The 23,553-nt window shown below is 26.5% G+C and overlaps 1 protein-coding gene across 1 annotated transcript in view; it reads right to left on the bottom strand.

The window, feature by feature from the left end:
- The window catches only part of LOC100203619 (protein mono-ADP-ribosyltransferase PARP16), a 34,233-nt gene extending 17,343 nt beyond the window's left edge, over positions 1 to 16,890 (bottom strand). The window contains exons 1-2 of the mRNA XM_065814919.1: positions 16,450 to 16,890; positions 6,525 to 6,662 (exon numbers count right to left, since the gene is read on the bottom strand). Coding sequence (XP_065670991.1) covers positions 6,525 to 6,662; positions 16,450 to 16,626 — 315 coding nt within the window. The 5' untranslated portion in view covers positions 16,627 to 16,890. The remainder of the gene's footprint in view (positions 1 to 6,524; positions 6,663 to 16,449) is intronic.
- Positions 16,891 to 23,553: the final 6,663 nt, after the last annotated feature.

The raw sequence follows: 23,553 nt of genomic DNA, 5'->3' as shown, positions 1-23,553 counted from the left end.
TTTAAACTTAACATCCTGTTGGGGGATTAATTAAAATTAATCTAAAAAATCATTCCCCAATATCCTGTTAAAAACTTAACCAGATTTTTGAAACACATTCTCTTCACAGTTTGATGATTTTTTTAAAGTTAAGAGAGGTGTTTTACTAACAACAGCATTTTACACAGAACTTTGTGTTGAATCTGGCAACACATTTGACTCCTATTTTGATGGCATTTCGACAGAAGTGATTTGGCATAGCGGACTTTAAGTAGGAAACTGCCAGGTGATAAAATTGATATTTGGACATTCAGGCATAGGGATTACAGGTTTTGAATTAAATTCCACTGCACCTGAAAATCATAACCTGATTTGATCCATATAGAGATGAACAACCAACTTGTAAGTTTATACTTCAAAATTTACTAAGCACTTGTGTTTAACAACTCATCCAATGTGCTTTACCCAACGTTACTTTGGGTATTTTAACTGTAGAAAGGCTTTTTTTTTGTTGTTGTTGCTCTAACAACTAATAAAATAGTTAAAATAGTTTTGTAAAACAGCTAAACTAACTTGTGTAAAAAAGCTTTTTTGAAAAAAAAATTAAAATGCCTTTTGATGCCAAAAGATAGAAAGAAATATTAGCACAACCAAGTCGCGATCAAGAAATTTTTAATCCAAACGGCACATAAAAAAACATAAATGAAAAATATATATATATATATATATATATATATATATATATATATATATATATATATATATATATATATATATATATATTTTTTTTTTTTTTATTAAGTCACAGTTTCTTGGTGTTACTATTTAGTTGTTATAATATTATTGGTTTACCTTACATAATTTTTCTAGCTTTATCCATATTTGATTGTTTAGAATTAAACTTTTTATCGTGCATTTGTTATGGTCTCAAATATATGTTAATTCGGACCGTAGAGAAATCCTTATTTTAAAATATGTTTTCTCGTTGTTTACATTAATTTTGTATTTGGTATATTTCTCATGTTATTCTATTTAATTAAATACCAATTTAACCGGAAATTGTCTGTTTTTCTTTTATTGTATTTTTTACTAAAACATTATTTCATATAAGTTTTACTTTTTGTTAACCTCGATTTAGTCATGTCTTTTGTTGATGAAGTTCTTTGTTGATGAAGTTTTTTGTATAGTTTTTGTTGTGGTAATTAAAACGTTTAATTCGGACCATTGAGATAACTTGTAGTTTCTATATATATGCATATATGTATGTATGTGTATGTATGTATGTATGTATGTATGTATGTATGTATGTATGTATGTATGTATGTATGTATGTATCATGTATGTGTATATTGTATATATGTATGTATGTATATGTGTTTATGTGTATATGTATGTGTTTATATATATATATATATATATATATATATATATATATATATATATATATATATATATGTATTTATGTGTGTGTATATATATATATATATATATATATATATATATATATATATATATATATATATATATATATATATATATATATAGGTGTGTGTATGTGTATGTATGTATGTGTGTGTATATATATATATATATATATATATATATATATATATATATATATATATATATATATATATATATATATATATATATATATATATATATATATGAGCAATTCTCTTTGACTAGCGGCTTTCGAAATGTTTTGTTGATGGACGTCTTTTTGTTGTTGTTTTGTTATGGTCTCAAAATTACGTTTAATTCGAACGTAAAGAAAACTTAACTTTTTCGGAAACTTCGATTTAGATATGGTCTCAAAGTTATCGTTAATTCGGACCGTTAAGAAGACTTTACATCAAAACAATATTTTTCCCGCTTCGTACATCGTTTTTATATTACGACTAATATTATTGCTTTATCACCCAAAATAACTTTTTAACCACTTATTTGGCTGAAATTTATCTGGTCTTATTTTAATATTTAGTTTATCTTATTACACTATTTTTTAATATATTTTTTATCCGCTGATTTTCATATTTTTACCATTATCAAGGAACTTTTATGCTATATTATAATACATTCATTACTCAGCTTTGTTTTAATTTTTACATGCACAATTTTTGTCTTTTATTATTACTCAGAGAATTTCTTAAATACTTCACTGCGTTTTTGTATCTTTACATTTTTGTAGGTGATATATATATATATTTTCTACTTTTTCATATATTGCTTGATTTTTAGTTATGATTTTAAGTTGCGCGGGTTGTTTCATTTTCTAACACTTTAGATTGGTTGACGAAATTCGAATGAAGTATCTATGACAGCGTTAGAGTTTTTTGAAGACTCTATTGTGTTTTTATTTAATTTTTAAAGGGTTTTTAATATGGTATATTGCCATTTGATTGTTTTGGATTTATTTGTGCTGGAAGTACCTATATGGTTTAAATGGTCTTAGGGGTTAATTTATTAGTATTTTCTGTTTACACACTTTAGTTGTTTTAATTTTGTTTTTGGCGTTTTTGCTTGAATTTTAATTTATTGTGCTTAGTTTTTTCTACCGGTGGTATGATAAGTTATTTATTTTATTATTTTTATTTATATTGTGCAGTAGATCGACACTTTTTATCATATCATCAAAAAAATGTTAGTGCTTTACAAATTTGGGTATGGTAGGGTTTTGGCTACTTGTAGTGAATCCTTTTTTACTGCAGTATGGAATAGGCGTAAGTCTCGGGGTAAAGCATAAGTGGCGATGATGTTTGTCTGACGGGATAAACTAGTTATAAGTGCTGATCCTCATCGAAACGCCAGTAATAATAGACGCGACTCTGAGGAGATGTTAATTACTTAATCACTACACAAATTATGTTTACACATTGGCATTAATGTTTTTTTTCCATTCTGAGGCCTTTCATTGTTGTATGCATGCTTTTTATTTTTTAATGTATTTTTTGTTTTATTTATTTTTTGTTTGGTGATATATTTTTTTGTTTATCTTAGTTCATATTAGTATTTATATAACAATTTATTTTTTTATTATTATTATTATTGTTAGTACTGTTTAGGTGCATTGTCTGTCTTATTTATATTTTAAATATTCCTCTACTAATCTTTATTTTTGTCTTGACAACTGTCAAAATATGCTTTGTTTGAAAAATAATTCTCCTCTATTCTAATGTACTTCATTTCTTCCCTCAGGCGTTCACTGCTCGTGTGTGACCATTCGGAGAATTTTATATATGTCAGAATTATATATATGCCAAAGTTTATAAATAATACAAAGGATAAGTTAAAATTAACAGCCAATTTTTCATGGTCCATTATAAAAAGTACCCCGCCTAAACAATATAGCTGGGGGATGCCTATTATACTTACGCTAAAGATTGATGGTTTTGTAGAGTAAAAATCCTAAAGAGTTATAAAAATTCCAAAAATAAATCAATTGGAATAACACTATAATGTGTAATTACTAGATTTGTAAATTTGGTGCAAATGTTTCAAAATCCAGGTTGACATTTGGCAAAACTGAACACTTTTTGCTCTACTACGCCATACAACCGTTAACCTGACAACTGTAAACCTGAAACTCTAAAAGTACCAGCATGTAAAAATACTTTCAAATCAAATCCCAAACAACAGCAAAAAAACAATGTTGTAATGAAAAAAGTTTATTTAAAATAAACGGTTTATTAAAATGAAAAAATCTTCATTCATTCATAGCAACTGCTTACTATGAATGAATAAATAACTTTTGAATGAATTTATAACCTTAATTAAATGAATTTACAACTTCTATCTATAAATTTATAACTTCGCTATGCATACACTTAGCAAAGATATCAATTTATTTGAAATATATCTGCTGTTCTCGCGTTTTTTTTACTCAAAATTTTCGCGTGATAAAGTCTTATTATATTTATTAAGTCTTACATCTTATTTTTATTTGGTTAAAGCAATATTATTATTATTTAAAATCAGTAAAGTTAAGATAATAAAGTTTAGTTTATTCTGCTGAGACTAAAGCTTAGTTATGAGATTAAACTCAAGTTATGATAAAACATATGCAAAGAAGAAACATATATTTTATATATATTATTATAGTAAAACAATTATAAAACATTACACAAAGAAAACTGTAAACAAATCATAATCCCTGAAAAATGGGGTTTTAAATCCTGCAGTTTTTAAGCAAACAATTCCGGAGAAGTTAATTTAACTTGGTGAAAAAACATGCAGAACTAAAAAAAAATTGTCACAATAAAAACAAATGCTGTGCTAAGTTAGGAATAGACCCATTTGTATGCAGAACATCATAAAAGACTTTTCTAACCATATTATATATTTTCATATGCACATTGCAATTGTCTTGATCGAGCAAAGTTATACATAAACCAATTGAGTTGACTTGTTCAGAAGAACAACTTGTTGCTTGTACAGCTAGTACAGATTGAGCTGCCTGCAAAAACACTGAAACATTTTTTTGTTTTTTTTTCTAGTATTCTTGTGGGCAATTATTACTATTTATGACTTGCAAACAACCATAGGTACCCATTTCCTTAATAATTCAATCATCAATGCAGTTTTTTACAGAATTTTGTTGATAAAGTCTATATTTTTCAATACATTGTTTTCAATAGTTTGTTTTTAGTTTGCATAACAGCTTTGAACCTTGGGTCTAAGTATGTTGAGATAAGTAGCATAACATTTGCTAAACGAAACCACGCATGTAGTTGTAAAAGAACTCCTTTTTAAATCTGCTTATACGGCTACAATTTAATGATTCTAATTAAACATTTAAAGTTCAGTTTGAATTATTATACAAGGTTTAAAAAAATTGATAGCCATAGCGGTATCAGTGCTAAGTAGCACTGTTGCATCCAAATTAGGTTCTAAGAATGGAATACACTTTTATCACCAATAAAGCTTGAGGGGGATCTTCCACTAAAATTGCATTCAAACAGAAGAACTGTTTGAAAAAAACTTGTGTAACAAACTAATGAGGTTTTTAACTTGCTGTTTTCAACACACCCTTAATGCATAGTTGGAGAAAATGTGTCGCGCAGATAAAGAGAAGCAGTGGCAAGCATTGTGTTTGTTATGTCTGGTTGTACATAGCTAATTGTCTATTTCAATATTTGAACTTTGCAGTTGATTAATAATAATCTCTTTAGTATTTTGAGATGTAGAATCATTGTTATTTTCAAGATTGACCACAGATAAGCAATTTTTAGCTTCCATTCTTCTAGAATGAAGTATTAAAACTAAATAGTAGCTACTATTTGAACCTTTCTAATGGTTGAAGGTGATGGAACATTTACATTTTGACATTTCTGCAAGTACTACTACTTTTAACTTACTTTTTAACAATGTTTTTAAGTCATTTATCTTACGTTAAAATGTAGACGGATGGGGAGGTTTATAAATTTTATAAGCAAGAGTTGAACAAAATTTTATAAAATCCTTAAAAGCTGTCTTAAAAGAATGTCTATCTGTAATGATAAATGCCAATACAGCTTGGTCAAATTTTTTCTTATATTTAATTGAAATAGGGTGGTTAAGAAAATTTGGCATGACACTTTTTAAAATTTTTATGAACAAGTGCTTCCAAAACATCTGGTTTCGACAGTTTACGTTTGTTTGTTCATTCTGCTTCAGCTTGTGTATCAAGTGTCTTGTGATTTCTTTCTTGGTGATTCCAGAGATGTGATGTTGTACCAGAGTTTGTACATAAATAAAACTAATCTTTTGCTTCAAAGTTTTCAAAGTATCACTTAATAGAAATGTAGGAATTTGAAAGAGTTAGTGAAATCAAAAGTCAATTTTAAAAAGAACATTTTCCTATTTAAATACTTCACAGGTAATGACTGTAGAGAATTGAATCAAATTATTTTTTAAATTAGTGAACATTTTTTTAAGTTTTCCTTTTACAGCTCCACAATGAAGTTTTTTAAATTTAGTTCAGTGGAGTTTTAAAATGATTAATTGCTTTAATTTTTTGCTTTATAATTGAAAGATTAGTTTTTATTTGAAGAAACAAACAACATATAAGAATAGCTATTTTGACAGCAACTTGTTTTAGAACTGCGTCATCAGGGCTGCTTTGAGAAAATTTACCCTAATGTGGCCCTGTGCGCCATTGTCACAAATTTATAGGAGCGTGAAATTTTTATTTCAACCACTTTTTAAAAACTGAAACTTTTATAACGGTACAATTGTTAGAGTAATTTTGCTCTAATGATTATAAGTTTAATTTAATAATCAGAAAAAATCATGAAGTAAATTTTAGAAAGAAACCTTAATTTAATCATATGGAGATTTTTTTGATTGATTTTGAATCACTTTTCCAATTCAATTCAAAATTTTAAAGCTTCCCAGGGTCCTACCTTATGCAGGTTACTACCTTAAAAAATATTTGCAGGCTAAAACCAAATATTGCCAACCTGCTATTGAATAAGTATGAGAAAAATTAATAAATCATGTAAGCACAGAAACAACGTGATGTTATTGAACTTTATATAGCAAAATAAAATAAATAAACAACTCACTACATGTTTATTGCAAGTTTTTGATGAATAAATCTTTGAATCTAATGCCCAATGAATCATTTTTTGACAATCTTCTGACATTAAGCTTATAATATTAACCATTTCAGCCAAAGGTCGAAACTCAGAGAGCAGAGATTTCTGAAACAATATTTAAATACTTTATCATTATAATTATTTTAACTATTTCTTGCAATCATTCCAAAAGCTATAAAGAACTTATTCAAAACTTTTATAAATTTTATTACATTTTAACTGTTTTATCATTGGAACAAGAACAAAAACATTGGAACAAGAACAAGAACATTGAAACAAGAACAAAGTTTTAAGCATAAACTATTTTATTAGATTTATATCATAACATATTTTTTTTTTTGGAACAAGAACAAAGTTTTAAGTATATATGATTTATTTTAATAGATTTATATCATATAACATATATATTTATTATTATTTATAACATATATACTTGAATAGTCAACAAAGTCTTCTATGGTAAGTGTTCTCTCTTCTGTTCTTTTTTAAATTAAACCATTATAATGTTTATAACAAACTATTTTAGTACCATAATTACAATGTCCATAAGGTATTATTTGAGTACTAATCATTATTTTTATTATTATTATTATTATTATTATTATTATTATTATTATTATTATTATTATTATTTAAACTATTATTGTTAAAACAAAAGTAATCTGAATGATTTTTAATTAAATAATAATAATTAATGTAACTTTTTTCTATTGCACCATCTGTAACTAATTGTTTCTTCCCCTGCACTCCTTAAAGAAGAAAAAAGGACATCTGTTATGTAAAAAAAGGGCTTTTCACAAATTCTCAGACATCTGTATTAATATCTTCAATTAGAACTTACCTTTTCATTTAAACTAACACAAAGTTTTACAAAATAAAACTTAAAAATATTTATAATAAAAAAATATTTTGATTTTACATTGTATTTCAAATATATTTTTGCTTATGAACTTACTCTGATAAGTAAGGATTATGTTTTCAATAGTATGCTTAAGGGAATAAAGAAGTTCTTCTAAAAAATTAATTAGAAATTCTAAAAAAATTAGAACCAACTGATTTTACATTTATAATATATTCTAACTGTATTGTTATAAATTTTTTGCTTGTTTACATTTTGTAAATTTTATTTGTTATTATTTTTTTACTTATATTAAAAATAAATGTCCTCTTTTATATTCATGTGTTTTTATATTTCTGTATACCTAAATATTTAGGAATGTTATATTATTTACATAATTATAAAAACACATTCTTTCAATTTTACAATTTAGTATAAAGTTTAAGATTTTTTCAACAATAAAAAAACAAATAACTTATTTATAAATTAAATATACAAAACTCTATGTTATCCATAACGCATTCAGAGAGTTACAAAATGAATATTTTTATTATAAACAATAAAAGTAAAAACATATCAATGTTTTGATATGATAAAAAAGTGTTTTTACTTTTAATGTTTATAGTATAATGATACTAAAAACCCATACATAGAATGCTGCAGTGATATTATCTTGTTTATTATTATGCCCTGTTTATTTTATTTCTTTGATGTTGTTGACATTGATGTGATACTATTAATTTTTAAATGTTTTCAATAGGACTTATTTACAAAAAAAAAAAAAAAAAAAAAAAAAAAATTAATTGAAGTTGCACACATTAAAGATAAATTTCAAGATTAAAACTTTACAATTTGAAAATACCAAATGTTATAAATATCTTTTGAACTACACATTAAAATGTCATTGTTTATAAAATGATATATTAAAATATATGTATTTTTCTAAAGTCATTATATTAAAATTTTTCAAAGACAAAAGTTGCTCGTTTAATGCTCCTTGAACTAAATATAGTTTATAAATTTAATTTCAAGTACAATAACAAGAGGTGGTACATAATATGTACCACCTCCAAAAACAAAGAAAAATCTTGGTATTCATTTTAACAAGAGATGGTACATTCTATGTTAATCTTTAATTGATCTGTATTAAGATTATTATTATATGTATTAAATTGACTTTAAAAGAGCAATATGAAATCATTTTTCTTTTTTAACTTGATTTCATTGATATGTTTTTAAAAATATATTTTTTAACCACTATATAGATTATATTGTTAATTACTTTGATAATTTGTTTTCAATATAATTTGCCTTGAACTTTAAATAATGGTGATTTTATCATTTATTTACTTTATTATTTTGTGAACTTTTGAGTAGTACAAAATAACATTTAATTTAAAAATGATTAAAAATTTTTTAAAGATACTTTATGACTACTGAAATATGTTTAAAGAAAACTCATACATAGTTGAAAACAGTCATATTGAAATAGATGATCGTAGGTTAGACAAAGTTATACAAAGTGATAGAACTACTTTTAAATAAGTTAAAAATAATTGCTGCTGAAATAAAAGAGATAACTTTGGCTTACTTGTTTTATTTACAAACTTTTAGCCATTTAAAAAATGGCTGAAGTGGAAGATGAAGATATTTGTCAAGCAGCTATAGAAAGTCAGTTGTAAAAATGTCTTCACGTGTGATAGATGTTGATATAATCTACCTTTCATAATAAAGTTGTTGGCAAAGACGGTGTTAATATGCATCTGGAAGTTGTAAGCGATCGGGGTCCAGTTGTTGGTCCCAACTGATAAAGGGACTTTTTAAAAACCTAGTCCTGACCCCAGCAAAATTAAAAAGATTAGCAGGAATTAATAGCCGCGGTTAGGAAAAAAGAAAGGAAATGGTTAACTGAAGACTTAAAAAGTTGTAGGTTGTATGATCAGGAAAATATGAAGATGGGTGAGAGTTTTGATGACAAGCCAAGCAAGAATGAGTTTTAGTTGATTAAACTAGAAATGATACTAATTTAAGATATTGTATGCTAGTGCTGGCATTCAATATCTTAACATAATAGTATAAACTTTAGTATTTAAATGGTGTAGTATTTGCCCAAAGAGAAGAAGCTAATAAAATGGTTTTGTGGTATGATTCTAACAAGAAAAGAAAAGGACCCATATTCTTAGACAGAGATTAGAAAAAACATTGTATCGAACAATGTTTGTCAGAGAAGAATAAAGTGGTTTGGGTATCATCGTTTAGAGAAGTAGCAGTTTCAGGAAAAAATTCAACCCCAATCACTTAATAACTTCAGCATTCATTAATGTAGATTCATTGTCAATCAATAAAAAAGAGCTTAAACATCTTCCATAGAAGATCAAAATTTTGGACCAACAGCCTTAATGAAAGAACTTTTTTGTTGAGTTTTTGAACAACCATTATCTGACTCCTCATTATCTAAGTTGGAAATTTAGATTTTAAAGCTGAGCTATGATACTTGAATGAAAGTTTTCTCTCTTAAAAATAATTATATTAATACGAGGTCTTGACAGGTGTTTTTATTGGTAAACAGGTATTTGCTCCTCAATTTCAGTTGACTCTATCAGATTCTAATTTACCTTTGTTCTAAGCATTGTCATTTTCCTGTCCAATCAGCATATTCAATGAAAATCAATAAAAGTCAAAGGTTTATTAGAATTGGAGTCTCATGGCCATCTTGGTATATACTTTAAAACACTGTGTTTCTCTTATAGCTGACTATGGTATGTGTTCAAGAACAAGAGCAATTATTAGTTTGTTTTTCAAAGTTGATAGGCAGTCAATACAAGATATAGTAAGGGAAAAATGTTACACATATGTTATATTTCCTAATACTCTTAGTTTATAGTCTTTAGACTTTTTATTTCATAAAATTTATAGTTTGTATACTATAACTATATGTTGTATACATACAACATATACATGTATGTTATGATTTTATTTATTTTTATTTTATTGTCATGTTTTACAAGTGGTTTTACTTAGCAATATGTAGAAGTTTTATTACTAGCTAGCAAAGCGGTGTGACTACGCAGTGGAGTTACTTGGCAGTATTTAGCGTCAATGAATGATTAGCATATATGAAAAAAAATATGACATAAAAATTCTCAACATTTATATCTACAAAACTGGATGTTCTAGAAAACAAGGTTTTTCTCGACTCAAATATTTTTCTTGTGGACAGCAAGAAGGAATAGTATGGCAACCCTCGAGGGTAGGTATGGTGATTTAAAAGAAAAACGTAGTTCAATAAGAATTATATGTTGTAATCATAAGCAATACTATGACAGGAATTTTGATGGAAAAATGATAAAGTGTTGCAACCTTTTTGGAATATACAAGGAAAGTAAAGAAGTAGTGAAAAAAGTAATCATTTATTAAACCAAACTAGAATGAGAATAAAATTATTGAAATATATGTTAATTGTTGAAATTTCAGTAACATACAAAAAAACACTTTTTTAAGACTTTGACTTGACTTTACAAGAAAATAATGTATATGTAACTCAAGGTTGAAAATTCATCATCAAATGTTACCTAAGAAGCAGTAAAAACTGATGAAAATTTTAGTTCACAGACGAAGTAAGGTCTCATAAGGTGGTTTTATAAGGTGGTCTAATATGGTGGTTTCATAAGAGTCATAAGGTGAGAATAAGTATAAGCTCAATCTTCAATGACTGATGATATTCCATGCAAATAAAATTGCATGGGATATCATCAGTCAAATTGAAAAGTATTTCAAACACAGCAAAATGCCTTCAACAAAACAATAATTTGAAGATACTAAAGACAGAGTTGAAAAAATGATTATGTTGGCATATGATATTGAAAAAGTTTTTTTTTCAATATCGTATGCTGACCTAATTCCTAATAAACAACAGATACAAACATTTCAAACGCTAAAATAAACAAAGATCATGATTGAGATATTTTAATGAATGAAATTAAAAAAAACTTCTGTTACTGATTCTTATTGCCATAAGGTGCATATGTTAACACTTGCATTAAATTATGGACACTTGAAGAGATATCAAATTACTCTAAAGTGTCAGAGTATAGTATGTTTGAACTTCAAGAAAAGTTTTACAAGGAATTTTATTAGTACTCAAGCTAAATGAATACATGTTGCATTTAAAAAAGATTATCCTAATGTCAATCTTATTTTGTCAACGTTTTTTCTCTGAAAATTAAGTGATGTATTACAAATAAAGCATCAGGTGCATAAAATAGATAATTGAAAACATTATTTTTAAAAATTAAACAAATGCCTCGACAAACAAAAAAATTTTTTTTGTTTTCTCTTAAAAACTGTTAACCACAATACAGTTTTTTTTACTAAACATAAGAAGATATAACTAGATATCTATTTAAGAAAAATTACAGTTACGTTATTATTTTCTTTAAACACAAATGGTAAATTTTAATATCAAGCTATAGAAATATATGTACATATTTATACACATATATAAATGCAGCATTATATGCACACAGATGACATCATATAAAAACAGGGAGTTACAGGGGCTTCAGTACATACATTGACAATCTTATAGCCTGCTGCCGCAAAGGACTGCTGCTATATAGACTAATGGTTTAACATAGGGCAGCAATCTTTTCTTTTATTGTTCTTTGTTTTGATTTTTTACATTAAGAGCACAAAAATGATATTAGGATATTGCATCTTTAGCTATGAATTAGTTGCAGTACACATACATACATACATACATACATACATACATACATACATACATACATACATACATACATACATACATACATACATACATACATACATACATACATACATACATACATACATACATAAATACATACATACATACATAAATACATACATACATACATAAATACATACATACATATATATATATATATATATATATATATATATATATATATATATATATATATATATTTATATATATATATATATATATATATATATATATATATATATATATATATATATATATATTTATATATATATAACTTTTTCAGTTTAAATAACATGTTTCAATTATATAAAAATCATTTTGTACAAATGGTACAATGTAATTGTATGTTTACATTTTAATGGTTGTACATAGTTGTTGATGAAAGCATGTCAGAGTGTAGTGATAAGGCAAATATTGTCTTCTTTTAGCCCCGCTCATGTAGATTTTATTTATATAACACACATTATATTCTTTTTTTTTTATTGACGAAATAAATAAATTTTTAAAAAAAAATTTTTAAGTGTAAAACTGGTAAATACAAAAAATATTTAACATATATTGAAAACAAACATTAGTTTTATTTGTTAGTCAAATAAAAGAAAACATTTCTTATTTAACACTGTATTCCATCAATAAAGAATCATCAGAAATCAGAAAATCAGAAAAAGTTTAATGATGAAACACAGTGATGAATGAAAAATTTTTGTTAAGTGATTTTTTACTAAATTTTTATTCCTCTGTTCTTTTAAAAAGGCTAAAGATTTGCAGTACTCAAGTGTTATACTGATAGCCCATACATGCTTGAAAGCGTCATTAACATTTTCTCTGATGCTAGATGTTCTTGACTAACCTTCTGCTTTATCATTGTCCATATGTTTTCAATTGGGTTTAAGTCTGGACTTGACCAAGGCCATGGACTAAGCAACTGGATCTCTTTTCCCTCCAACCAGCATCTGACAGCTGCTGTCTGGTGACAGGGTGCATGATTATGCTGAAAATGGGTGTAGGAGTATAGTGCCATATATGGGTAAGCTTTTCTCTTAAAACATCCAGGTAAACTTGACCATTAACTGTCATATTCTTCGGCATAAACCAAATACCACCTGTGCCAGATGTGCAAAAGCAGCCCCTACCATGGTCTTTGGGGCCTGTTTGACCATTGGGGTCACATATTTTGCATTGTACCTTTTGGTTATTAGGAGTACGTTTGTATCCTGTTGTAACATGTGTATCGAGTGAAAGGTTGATTCATTAGAAAACATGACCTTCATCAATTGATCTTGCGACCAGGTCCTGTATAGTTTACAAAATGTCAAGCGATCTTTGATATGCTTCTTCGATAATTTTGCCTTTTTAACTGGTTTATGTGAGGGCAGCTTAAATTCAACTAGAAGACGCAAAATTTGATTTTTAAAAAAACACTAATTTGATTTTTTACAAATTAAATTTATTGATTTCATATATTTTATCATCTTATAAATATTTATAAAATAATCAAGGTAAAACAAGAGAATTCCAATTTAATTAAATTTATTAAAAAATTAATTCATTTTTATTAGATATACCTCTGTAATCTTGCAGCTGACCTGAACTCGGTCCAAATGAACTTCTAACTGTCACAGAAAATGAAAACAGTCAACAGCCAAATACTCAATATCAGCTTACTAATCACGAAGTTATTTACTGTCAGTTATGGCTTGTGATTGGCATGAATAAATCATACATTACTGCCTAGAAATAGCATATGTTATGTTTATTGATCTCTCAATTTTTTTGAATAGAGAGATACAGACAGCTGAGGTGTTGAAAATAGTTGATAAGTAATTGCTAGTGTTCAATAAATTAACAACTTGATGCACTTTTAATTATGATAGGTCAGTAATATAAAATTCATTAAAATTTATGAGTGATTCCAAACTTTTGCTACAACTATATATAGTTGTAACAGGTATATATATATATATATATATATATATATATATATATATATATATATATATATATATATATATATATATATATATATATATATATATATATATATATATATATATACCTGTTTTGATACCACTGGAATGGTATGGATGCCCAAAAATATTTGTTGTCATTTAATTTTTCTTTTACTTTTTCCTTAAAAATATTTTAAAAAATTTCGGTTATAAATGCAGTAGTATATAACTAATTTTCTGTTTATTTTAGCTTCTTTATTTTTTCATGATTCAGAACTTATGATTTTTTATCGTAAAATGTTCAATTTTATGCTGCTTGTTTTTTTAGATTAATTAAGAAGACCGGAAAAAATTTATAAAATTTTTCTAGTCTTCTAAATTAATTTTTTAAACAGACAGATAGTCTATCAATTAAAAAAAATGCTTTTTTTTTAAAAAAAAAATCAACTAAAAAAGATTGTCTATCCAAACCAAAGCCATAATTCATTCTAGCAGCACTCCTTGCATGTTCTACCTATTTGTTAGTAAATGTAGCAACTCTCCTTGCATTTTTCATCTATTTGTCAATCCATTTAGCAACACTCCTTGCATGTTTTAACCTATTTGTCAGTCAATGTAGAAATACTCCTAGCGTATTCTACCTATTTGTCAGTAGATGTATGTAAACAGTAAAAAAAATAAAATAATAAAAACACTTAGAATGTTTTTTTCCTTATTATTATTAAAAAACTAAATTACATTTAAGTCTATTAAGTTGGGTTTTTGTTTTTTTTAAATATGATTAAATTTAATTAGTTTCCTAAATCAAATTTAATGGTTTTTACAAACTATAAGTTTAGATATCAAACTATTCGAATATATATATATATATATATATATATATATATATATATATATATATATATATATATATAATATATATATATATATATATATATATATATATATATATATATATATATATATATATATATATATATATATATATATATATATATATATATATATATCAAAAAAATAACTTGTTTCTCCGTGTTTAACTCCGAAACATGAACCTTGTTTGTCAAGGTTCATGTTTCGGAGTTATAGAGTTAAGAGAGGGTTATAACCACAAGTAGGCTCCTCCTCTGAGTGGCCTTCTCAGCCTTGGGGAGGCGAATTATAGAAAAAATAAAATCCCCCAAAAAAATATGAGATTCAACTAAAAAAAGACTGAATTCAATTGCTAAAAGATATGCCCATTCAGCAAATATTAAATTAGTATTCACCTCATTGAAAATTTCTAAATTCTTTTCTACTAAAGATCCTACTCCTCTAGAATTCAAATTCCTTTGTGGTGTATAAATTTGTATGTGCAGGATGTAACTCCTGTTATAAAGGCGAAACTACTCGCCATCTTAAGACCCAGATATCTGAACATTACAAGAGGGACAAAAAGTCTCATATCTATAAACAACTCCATGCTAATGAAAATTGTTTCATGCAAATAAGTGATAAGTGTTTTTCTGTTTTAGATTTGGCATCTAACACATTCGAGCTAAAACTTAAAGAAAGTATGTTCGTAGAATGGTTAAAACCTGGTATGAATAAACTTGGTATAAATAACCATGTACTAATGACACTTTCTGTTAAGCTGCTATTTTTTATACATATTGTGTATCTTTTTTAATCTATTCTTTTGTTATTTCCTATTTTTTTAGTATGACATGATAAACTTTTTAATTGATTTTATTGTATTTTTGTAATTATATTATTATTAGTTTCTACAAGAATAATTATATTTTGTATTGTTTTTTTCTTTTTAACACCTTTATAGGTATTTGAACAAATTTTAAATATTTAATTTGAACTGAAGATGACTAGTCTTAGTCGAAACATGTATTGCTTTTTGTTAATAAAATAGCTGTAAAAATTTAAAAATTTGCCTTCAAAAATTTGTCTTAAAAATATTTACATTTTTGGTGCTTAAAAGAAATTTTGGTTATATATATATATATATATATATATATATATATATATATATATATATATATATATATATATATATATATATATATATATATATATATATAAATATATATATATATACATATATACATATATATATATATATATATACATATATACATATATACATATATATATATATATATATATATATATATATATATATATATATATATATATATATATATATATATATATATATATATATACATGTCAAGAACAACAACAAAAATAATTTGTTGATGTTCTTGTTCTAAATTGAATGATATAAGACTTTTGTCATCATTATCATTAAAAAAATTTTAATTATCATTCACAACAAGAACTTACCATTTGCTTTACAGCTATGTTTTTATCACATGAATCACCAAATATGTTTGGAAACGGACGCAAACATGAATCATGTCTGTAGCTGTTAAGTGCTGATGTAAATAAAGCTAATTTTAGTTCTGCAGCAAGTAAATCATTACTCAAAATGATTGAAACCTGTTCACCAATGCTTGTCATTTACTAATTTAACAAACCTTGTAAATACCCTTGTTAATTGTCTCAAATATATAGAACTCAAACCAAAAAAAAAAAAGACCGGTAACAACAATGGTAATAAACGGAAAATAAGATCACTATTAATACATATATTATAAAATTATACAACTATATAATTTTCTAACACATGCATTACATATTAATTATATAGATATATTTGCAGAATCAAAGATGAGAGGTGATAGCTTTTTAACGCAGCCATTTATCGATTGCACATAGTGGCGTACCTAGGGATATCCAGCCCCTCCCCCTGTTTTCTTCTTGAAATTCCCCTCAGACAAATAATAGTAAAATATTGTAATAAAATAATAAAGATACCCTCTTTATAAAATTTGAAAACATTTTTAAAGTTTTTTACACCTTTTTTAAAATTTTTATTTTCTTTTTTCGTTAAAAATTCTGAAAAAACGATCAAACCGAGCACCACGCCGCTCACTATTGAATACTCAGTTAGGATGCCGATTGATCAAAAAATCACTTTTTGTAATTACTTTAGTCATTTTTAAGTTTTACGTGGGACCTTAAGCATTAGATAAACAAAATTTGCAACTTTATTCAAAAATACTGGCAAATGACATTCACAATTGAAGTAGCTTTTTAAATCATATTTCTGTCATCAGCATCGTCATTTTTAAATATAATATCAAACAAAATAAACAAAAAACGAATAAAAAGTTATACATTTACGATTTTTTGTATAGTATTTTGACTACAATCTACCCCAACTAATTTTTTTTTTACAGCAAATAATCCATTTTTAACCATAAACTACCTCCTGTATTTCAGTACCCATAATTACTAAAAAAGCACCTGATTAAACATTGGCTCAGGACTGAATTTAACTCCTGACCCTGCTTTATTTATACCTCTAGTTTATTTGTGAGGAGGGGATGCCTTTTGCCCCTATCCCAATTTAGGGGCCGGAGAATAACATTTCAGCTTCCATAAACTTATTTTTCAAACAACTTAAAATTATAAAAATTTATATTGATTTGAAATTGAAATTCGCTAATCAAGGTTGTCAGAAAAAAGCAATTTATTCCTGAATAATTAGATCCTTTCATTGAACATCTCACAGCTGTTGTGTTGACACAGTGTTGACACAGTGACACAGTGTTGACATATCAGTTGCTATTAAATCTTTTCCCACTCTAAAATGTTTAGTCAAATTAGTTTTTTTTTTTTTTTTTTTTTTTTTAATTAAGGTTTTACAATAAATTGTGTAGGCATAAACTGCCTGTCAACCTAATTATATAATACTTGACAATTACAGAGTATAACTAATAGAAAATAAAATGTGGATTAGTCATAGAGAAGCCATTCATTTTTTAGATGATTGTCTAGAAGCAGTTTAAACGTTTTTAAAGATAACGCTGATACAATGTGATTAGGAAGAGAGTTCCATTTATTTATTATTCTTAGAGAAAAAAAATTCATACGTAAATTTAATCGCGAAGATTGTTTTTTTAGTTTATATATATGACCACGAGTAATAAATTTACTATCTATTTCAAAAAGACTTCTGTCACTATTGTTGTTTTTGCACCATTTGTAGACGTTGATTAGGTCTGCACGAAGTAGCCTGTATTTTACAGTTGTCATATTTAATGCCAACAATCTTTGTTCATACGGTAGATCCTGTAATCCATTGATTCGTTTCGAAGCTCTTCTTAACACATTTTCTAGTTGCCGTTTGTCTTTGAGAAGTCCAGGGTTACAGATTGATCCACAGTATTCTAGGTGAGGGCGGACTAGTGCTGAAAATAGTTTTTTGAAGGATAATAAGTCTGGATATGATGTAAATGTTCTTTTTATTATTCCTATTATTTGTGTGGCTTTGTTGACTTGAATAGTTGTGTGTTTGGAAAATAATAAGTTCGAATCTATGTGAACACCTAAATCTTGTTCGCAATAATGTGGTTTTAATGTTTACTCTTATATTTTTTTCTGGATCATGCATATTATAAGTATGGGATTTGTTGTTGTTTCCTAAGTGCATTACAGAACATTTATCAATATTAAATTTCATTCCCCATTTTTGAGACCATGTAACAAGAGCGTCGATGTCATTTTGTAATTCTTGCGCAGATTGAGTATTTTCAATAGAACGGAAGATTTTGGTATCGTCAGCAAAAAGAGCAGCTTTTGATTTGATTACTTCAGGGATATCGTTGACATATATAATAAAAAGTAAAGCTGAAAGGACGGAGCCTTGGGGAACTCCACTTTTAACGGGTACCCAGTTTGAATAATTTCCATTAACAACAACTCTTTGTCTACGGTTTTTCAAAAAGTTTTTAATCCAATATAGTATTGATCCATTTATACCATAAGCTTTAAGTTTCGAAATAAGAAATTTATGTGGAACTTTGTCAAAGGCTTTTTCAAAATCAAGATAAATGTTGTCGATGGGAATATTGTTATCAAGTGATGACGTCCAATAATTAATTACAGTTAAAAGGTTAGTTAAACAGGAATGATCTGGACGAAATCCATATTGGTGTGGACTTAATAAGTTATTTTTAATCAGGTGTGTCATAATATGACTTTTTATAATTTTTTCAAAGATTTTTATTAAAGTACAAGTTATACTGATAGGTCTATAATTAAGTGCTTTTGATCTGTCACCTTTTTTGAATATGGGTGTAATTGTTGCGTCTTTCCATATTTGGGGTATTGATCCACTCTCAAGTACTTTGTTAAAAATAGTAGATAGATGTTTAGACATTTGAAAGCAAGTTTTCTTAAATATTATTGGGTGTAATGCATCAGGGCCTAGTGATTTATATGAGTTTAGACTTTTGAGGTATGTTTCGATATTTTCCGGACTTAGATCAATATTGTTTGTTAGTGGATTTACATTTTTATATGTTAGGTTAAATGGTGGTGTTGCTGTTATTTTTTTGTTTGAAAAAGTATCAGCAAAAAAAATATTGAATAGATGAGCTTTATCTAGATCAGTAGTTGCAACAATATTATTGTATTGGATGTCAGGGAATGCTTCTTTGTTTTTTCTTTTTGATTTGACATAGGAGTAAAATGCTTTTGGATTTTGATCTATGTCTCTCGCCAGTTTTTTTTCAAATTCAATAATTGCTTTTCTGCACGCAGTTTTTGCTTTGTTTCGTGAAATGCGGTACTCATTATATGTTTCTTCATTTCTGTTCAATATATATTGACGATATTTCTCTCGTTTAAATTTAAGTTCGTTGATTATTTGAAAGTCAATCCACTTTGAGCGTTTTTTATTATTAAAGTTAGATTTTGGGATATTATTGTTGATAGTAGTTTTAAGTTTATTGAAAAAGATACTCCATAGTTGGTCTGAGTTGGATGTTGGACAGAGTTTAATATTTGCAAGGTCTTCATTAATTTTGTCATAGTTCCCTTTTGTGTATAAATGCTTTGTATGGTATTGTGGTAAATTTATAATAGATTCAATCGATACAGCAAAGTAGAGTAGTTGATGATGACTTTTGCCAATGGGTGCTAGATGAGTTAAAAAGGAGATCATGTTTTCATCAGAAGTAAATAAGAGGTCAATTGTAGAAGGATTTTGGTTTTGTCTGATGTGTGTTGCATTTGAAATATGTTGGGTTAAAAAAGAATCGCGAATATTTTCAGTAAATTTAATTGATTTAGAGGAATTTGTACTAGGCTGTTTTGGTTTTTGCCAGATGATATCTGGGTAGTTAAAATCTCCTATAATAAGAATGTTTGGATATTTGTTTGAAAGTTTGGCAATATGTTGATTTATGCAGTTAGTGTTTTCATCGTTACTATTTGGTGATCTGTAATATAAACTTAACAATAACTTAGAAGTTTTTGTTGCAATTTCACAACTGAGCGATTCAGATGGAAATATATCTAGGTTTATTAGGGATGACTTTAGTTTGTTATGTATAAATATTGCTAAACCTCTTCGGCAAGAACTATTCTTGTGATTTGTATGTAGTATGTAATTTTCAATAGCAAACTCGAGATCATTAACTTCAATTTTTTTATTTTTAGGCAGAGTTTCTGTTAAAAAAATAATTTCGGGTTTCAGATTGTTTACAATTTGTTTGAGCTCGTGGCGTTTATTTAGGAAGGAGTCGATGTTTGTGTATATAGCTTTGACGGATTTAATTTCAGTAACTTTTTTAATGGTTTGAAAAAGTTGTTTAGTTTGAAAAAGTTGTTTAGTTTAGTTGTAGAGGAATGTTTAATTTGATTTAATTTTCAACTCCTTTCAAATAGTATTTTATTACGTTTATTATTGTAAATTCAGTGCTTAAGATGTACCAAAATACATATGTATTTCTGTACGCAAAAGCCATTATAAAATCAATTTTTTTTTTAATTTTAAAGTAATTCGCACCCTAAGCGTCATCCGACAATAACTCTGGATTTCAAAATGAAAACTTGCATATTCTTTTTTTTTTTAAGTTCAAATTTGATTTTAAACATTGCACAGTTGATAAAACATATTTGTATTTAAACATATTTGTATTCTAAACATTTTGTTTGATAAAACATATTTGTATTTAAACATACTTTTTAAATTTTTAAATTTTTAAATTTTGCTTTTTAAATTTTTTAAAATTTTAAATTTTTAAATTTTTAAATTTCCTTTTTTTAGTTTAATAGTTGTTTTTCGTTTTTTTTTTTGCTTTTATTTTTCATATTATAACAGCGGTCAGCAAAGCATAGTTTTAAAATAATTTTTATATAAATATATATATATATATATATATATATATATATATATATATATATATATATATATATATATATATATATATATATATATATATATATACACCTTGCTGTCATATAATCAAAAAAATTATGCCTTGCTGACAATTTTTCAAGCTGGTGCTTTTATTTTTTGTTTTTTCTTTGCGTTCTCCCTTACCAGTTCTCTACACGCAGCTTTCCTTACTGACACTCTCTTGGTTCTGAAGCAAACGCTTCAACCACTACGCCACGGCTGCTCAAATACTTAAACTTAAATATTACGTATATCCGTAATATTTCTTTTATTTTAAAATCTCGAAAAACAATCAAAGTAGTTTTTATGTAAAAAATTAAAAAATACGCAAAACTTAATAATTTGGAATTAGATTTTGTGCAGATTTTACAAGTATGATGTATGATTACAAAAATATAATGGTTACACAAATTATGTCTTCGCCATAGATTCTCCTCCTTAACTGCATCTATTTTTTTTTTCACATCTACTGGTCAATCTATATAATCTAATCATCTAATTTACATAGACCGTCAGTGTCGTTTGATAATGTTTCATACTGGTCAAAGCAAAAAATTCAGGGAATGTTAAAGAAGAAAAAAGGGGTGTTTATGAGCTCTTGCAAACAGCAATATTGAAATTGAAAACGAAAGAAAGTATGATGATTGCCAAGATTCTAAAGTATTTTATTCGAATGACTATGATAGATCCTCAATTAAAATTCTATCAAGCTACAATTCTAAGAATATCCTGACATTCTTGTTGGACTGCAGGCTCTCTATGCAGGATGACGAGACTCTCATGAATGGTGTTTTAAAGAGAGAGTGTAAGCTGTACCCATTATACAATCATGTAAGAGATGAGTAAAAGGACTGCATTCTAAAATCTGAAATAATATTATGAGATTGTTTAATGGAAGAGAATCTATCAAAACTTCTTTTTTGACAACCAATAGGGTTGCTGAGCTCTTTAAATTTGAAATTACTTCCAATCCACAGCAAACTTGATTTAAATCCCAAAGTTATAGATAGATCTATAATAGTTATCTATAAAGTTATATAATAGATCTATAAGTCAAATTATTTATAAACAAAACACAAAGGATTGTGTGCGAAAATTCAACGCTACAGAGAAATCTCTATTCTTAATTGTACGCAGAGAAGGGTGTGTTGTAGTCATTGGCAAAGTTGAAAATTAAGTGTTTTTTTGTTTATTACTTTTAAATAAAATTCATTAACTTAAAACTTAATAATTGTATTACCAATAAGAACATTATTTGAAGCATATATAAAAAATGACTATTTATTAGTAATAGTTATAAAAAAATGTTTTTATAAAGACCAAATTGTTTATTATATAGTTTTATATATGTAACTTTTTATAATAATGTATCCTAATTGCCAATTTGAAAAAAATATTAAAATATTTTATATTCATGTGCTCTCTGGATATGTTAGGGATCTGGAGGCCGACAGGAAAAACATTTTCTACTGTAAAAAAAATATATATATATATGATAGCTCTTGATTTCTGACTGTTAAGTATTTATCAAAGATCCTAACTGTCTAAAAGGCCGTTTGGATCTTTCGTAAACACATAATAGACCATAAAAAAACATTTAACAAACAACTTTACGCCTCCTTTCTTACCTATATTATTCATATAGCTTGATCGGAGTAATATCTCGGACATTGGTTCTGAGGTCAACGCTCTGACTACTGCATGACCTACTTTTAAAACGGTTGCTCTTTTATTAAGTAGGATGCAGACATTCAAGCAGTTTCCAATAATTTATAATAGTCTTATAATTATCCAATTTAAGTATTTTATGTCATCTAAGGAATTATTACACGCTTTATGTGGGGAATTATTATAGGATTTATGTGGGGAATTATTATAGGTTTTATGTGGGGAATTATTATAGGCTTTTCTGAGACACTAATAATATTATTAGTTTGCTTAACTCTTTGTTATTGTATTTACTTTCTGACTATATATAAAATATTTGCAAATATCAACTCTTTAATATATAACTTACAATCACGCCATTGTCATTACTTGAATATAAACGATAATTGCTCCTAGCAGCTAGGAAGTCGTAATTCAGCAGATACGTAAAGCCATTAACTAAACATAAACGATAATTACACTTTAGT

Source organism: Hydra vulgaris, chromosome 13 (assembly GCF_038396675.1).
Source record: "Hydra vulgaris chromosome 13, alternate assembly HydraT2T_AEP".
Classification (NCBI taxonomy): Eukaryota; Metazoa; Cnidaria; class Hydrozoa; order Anthoathecata; family Hydridae; genus Hydra; species Hydra vulgaris.
Note: the sequence above shows the minus strand (reverse complement) of the source record. Positions and strands in the feature narration are given on the sequence as shown.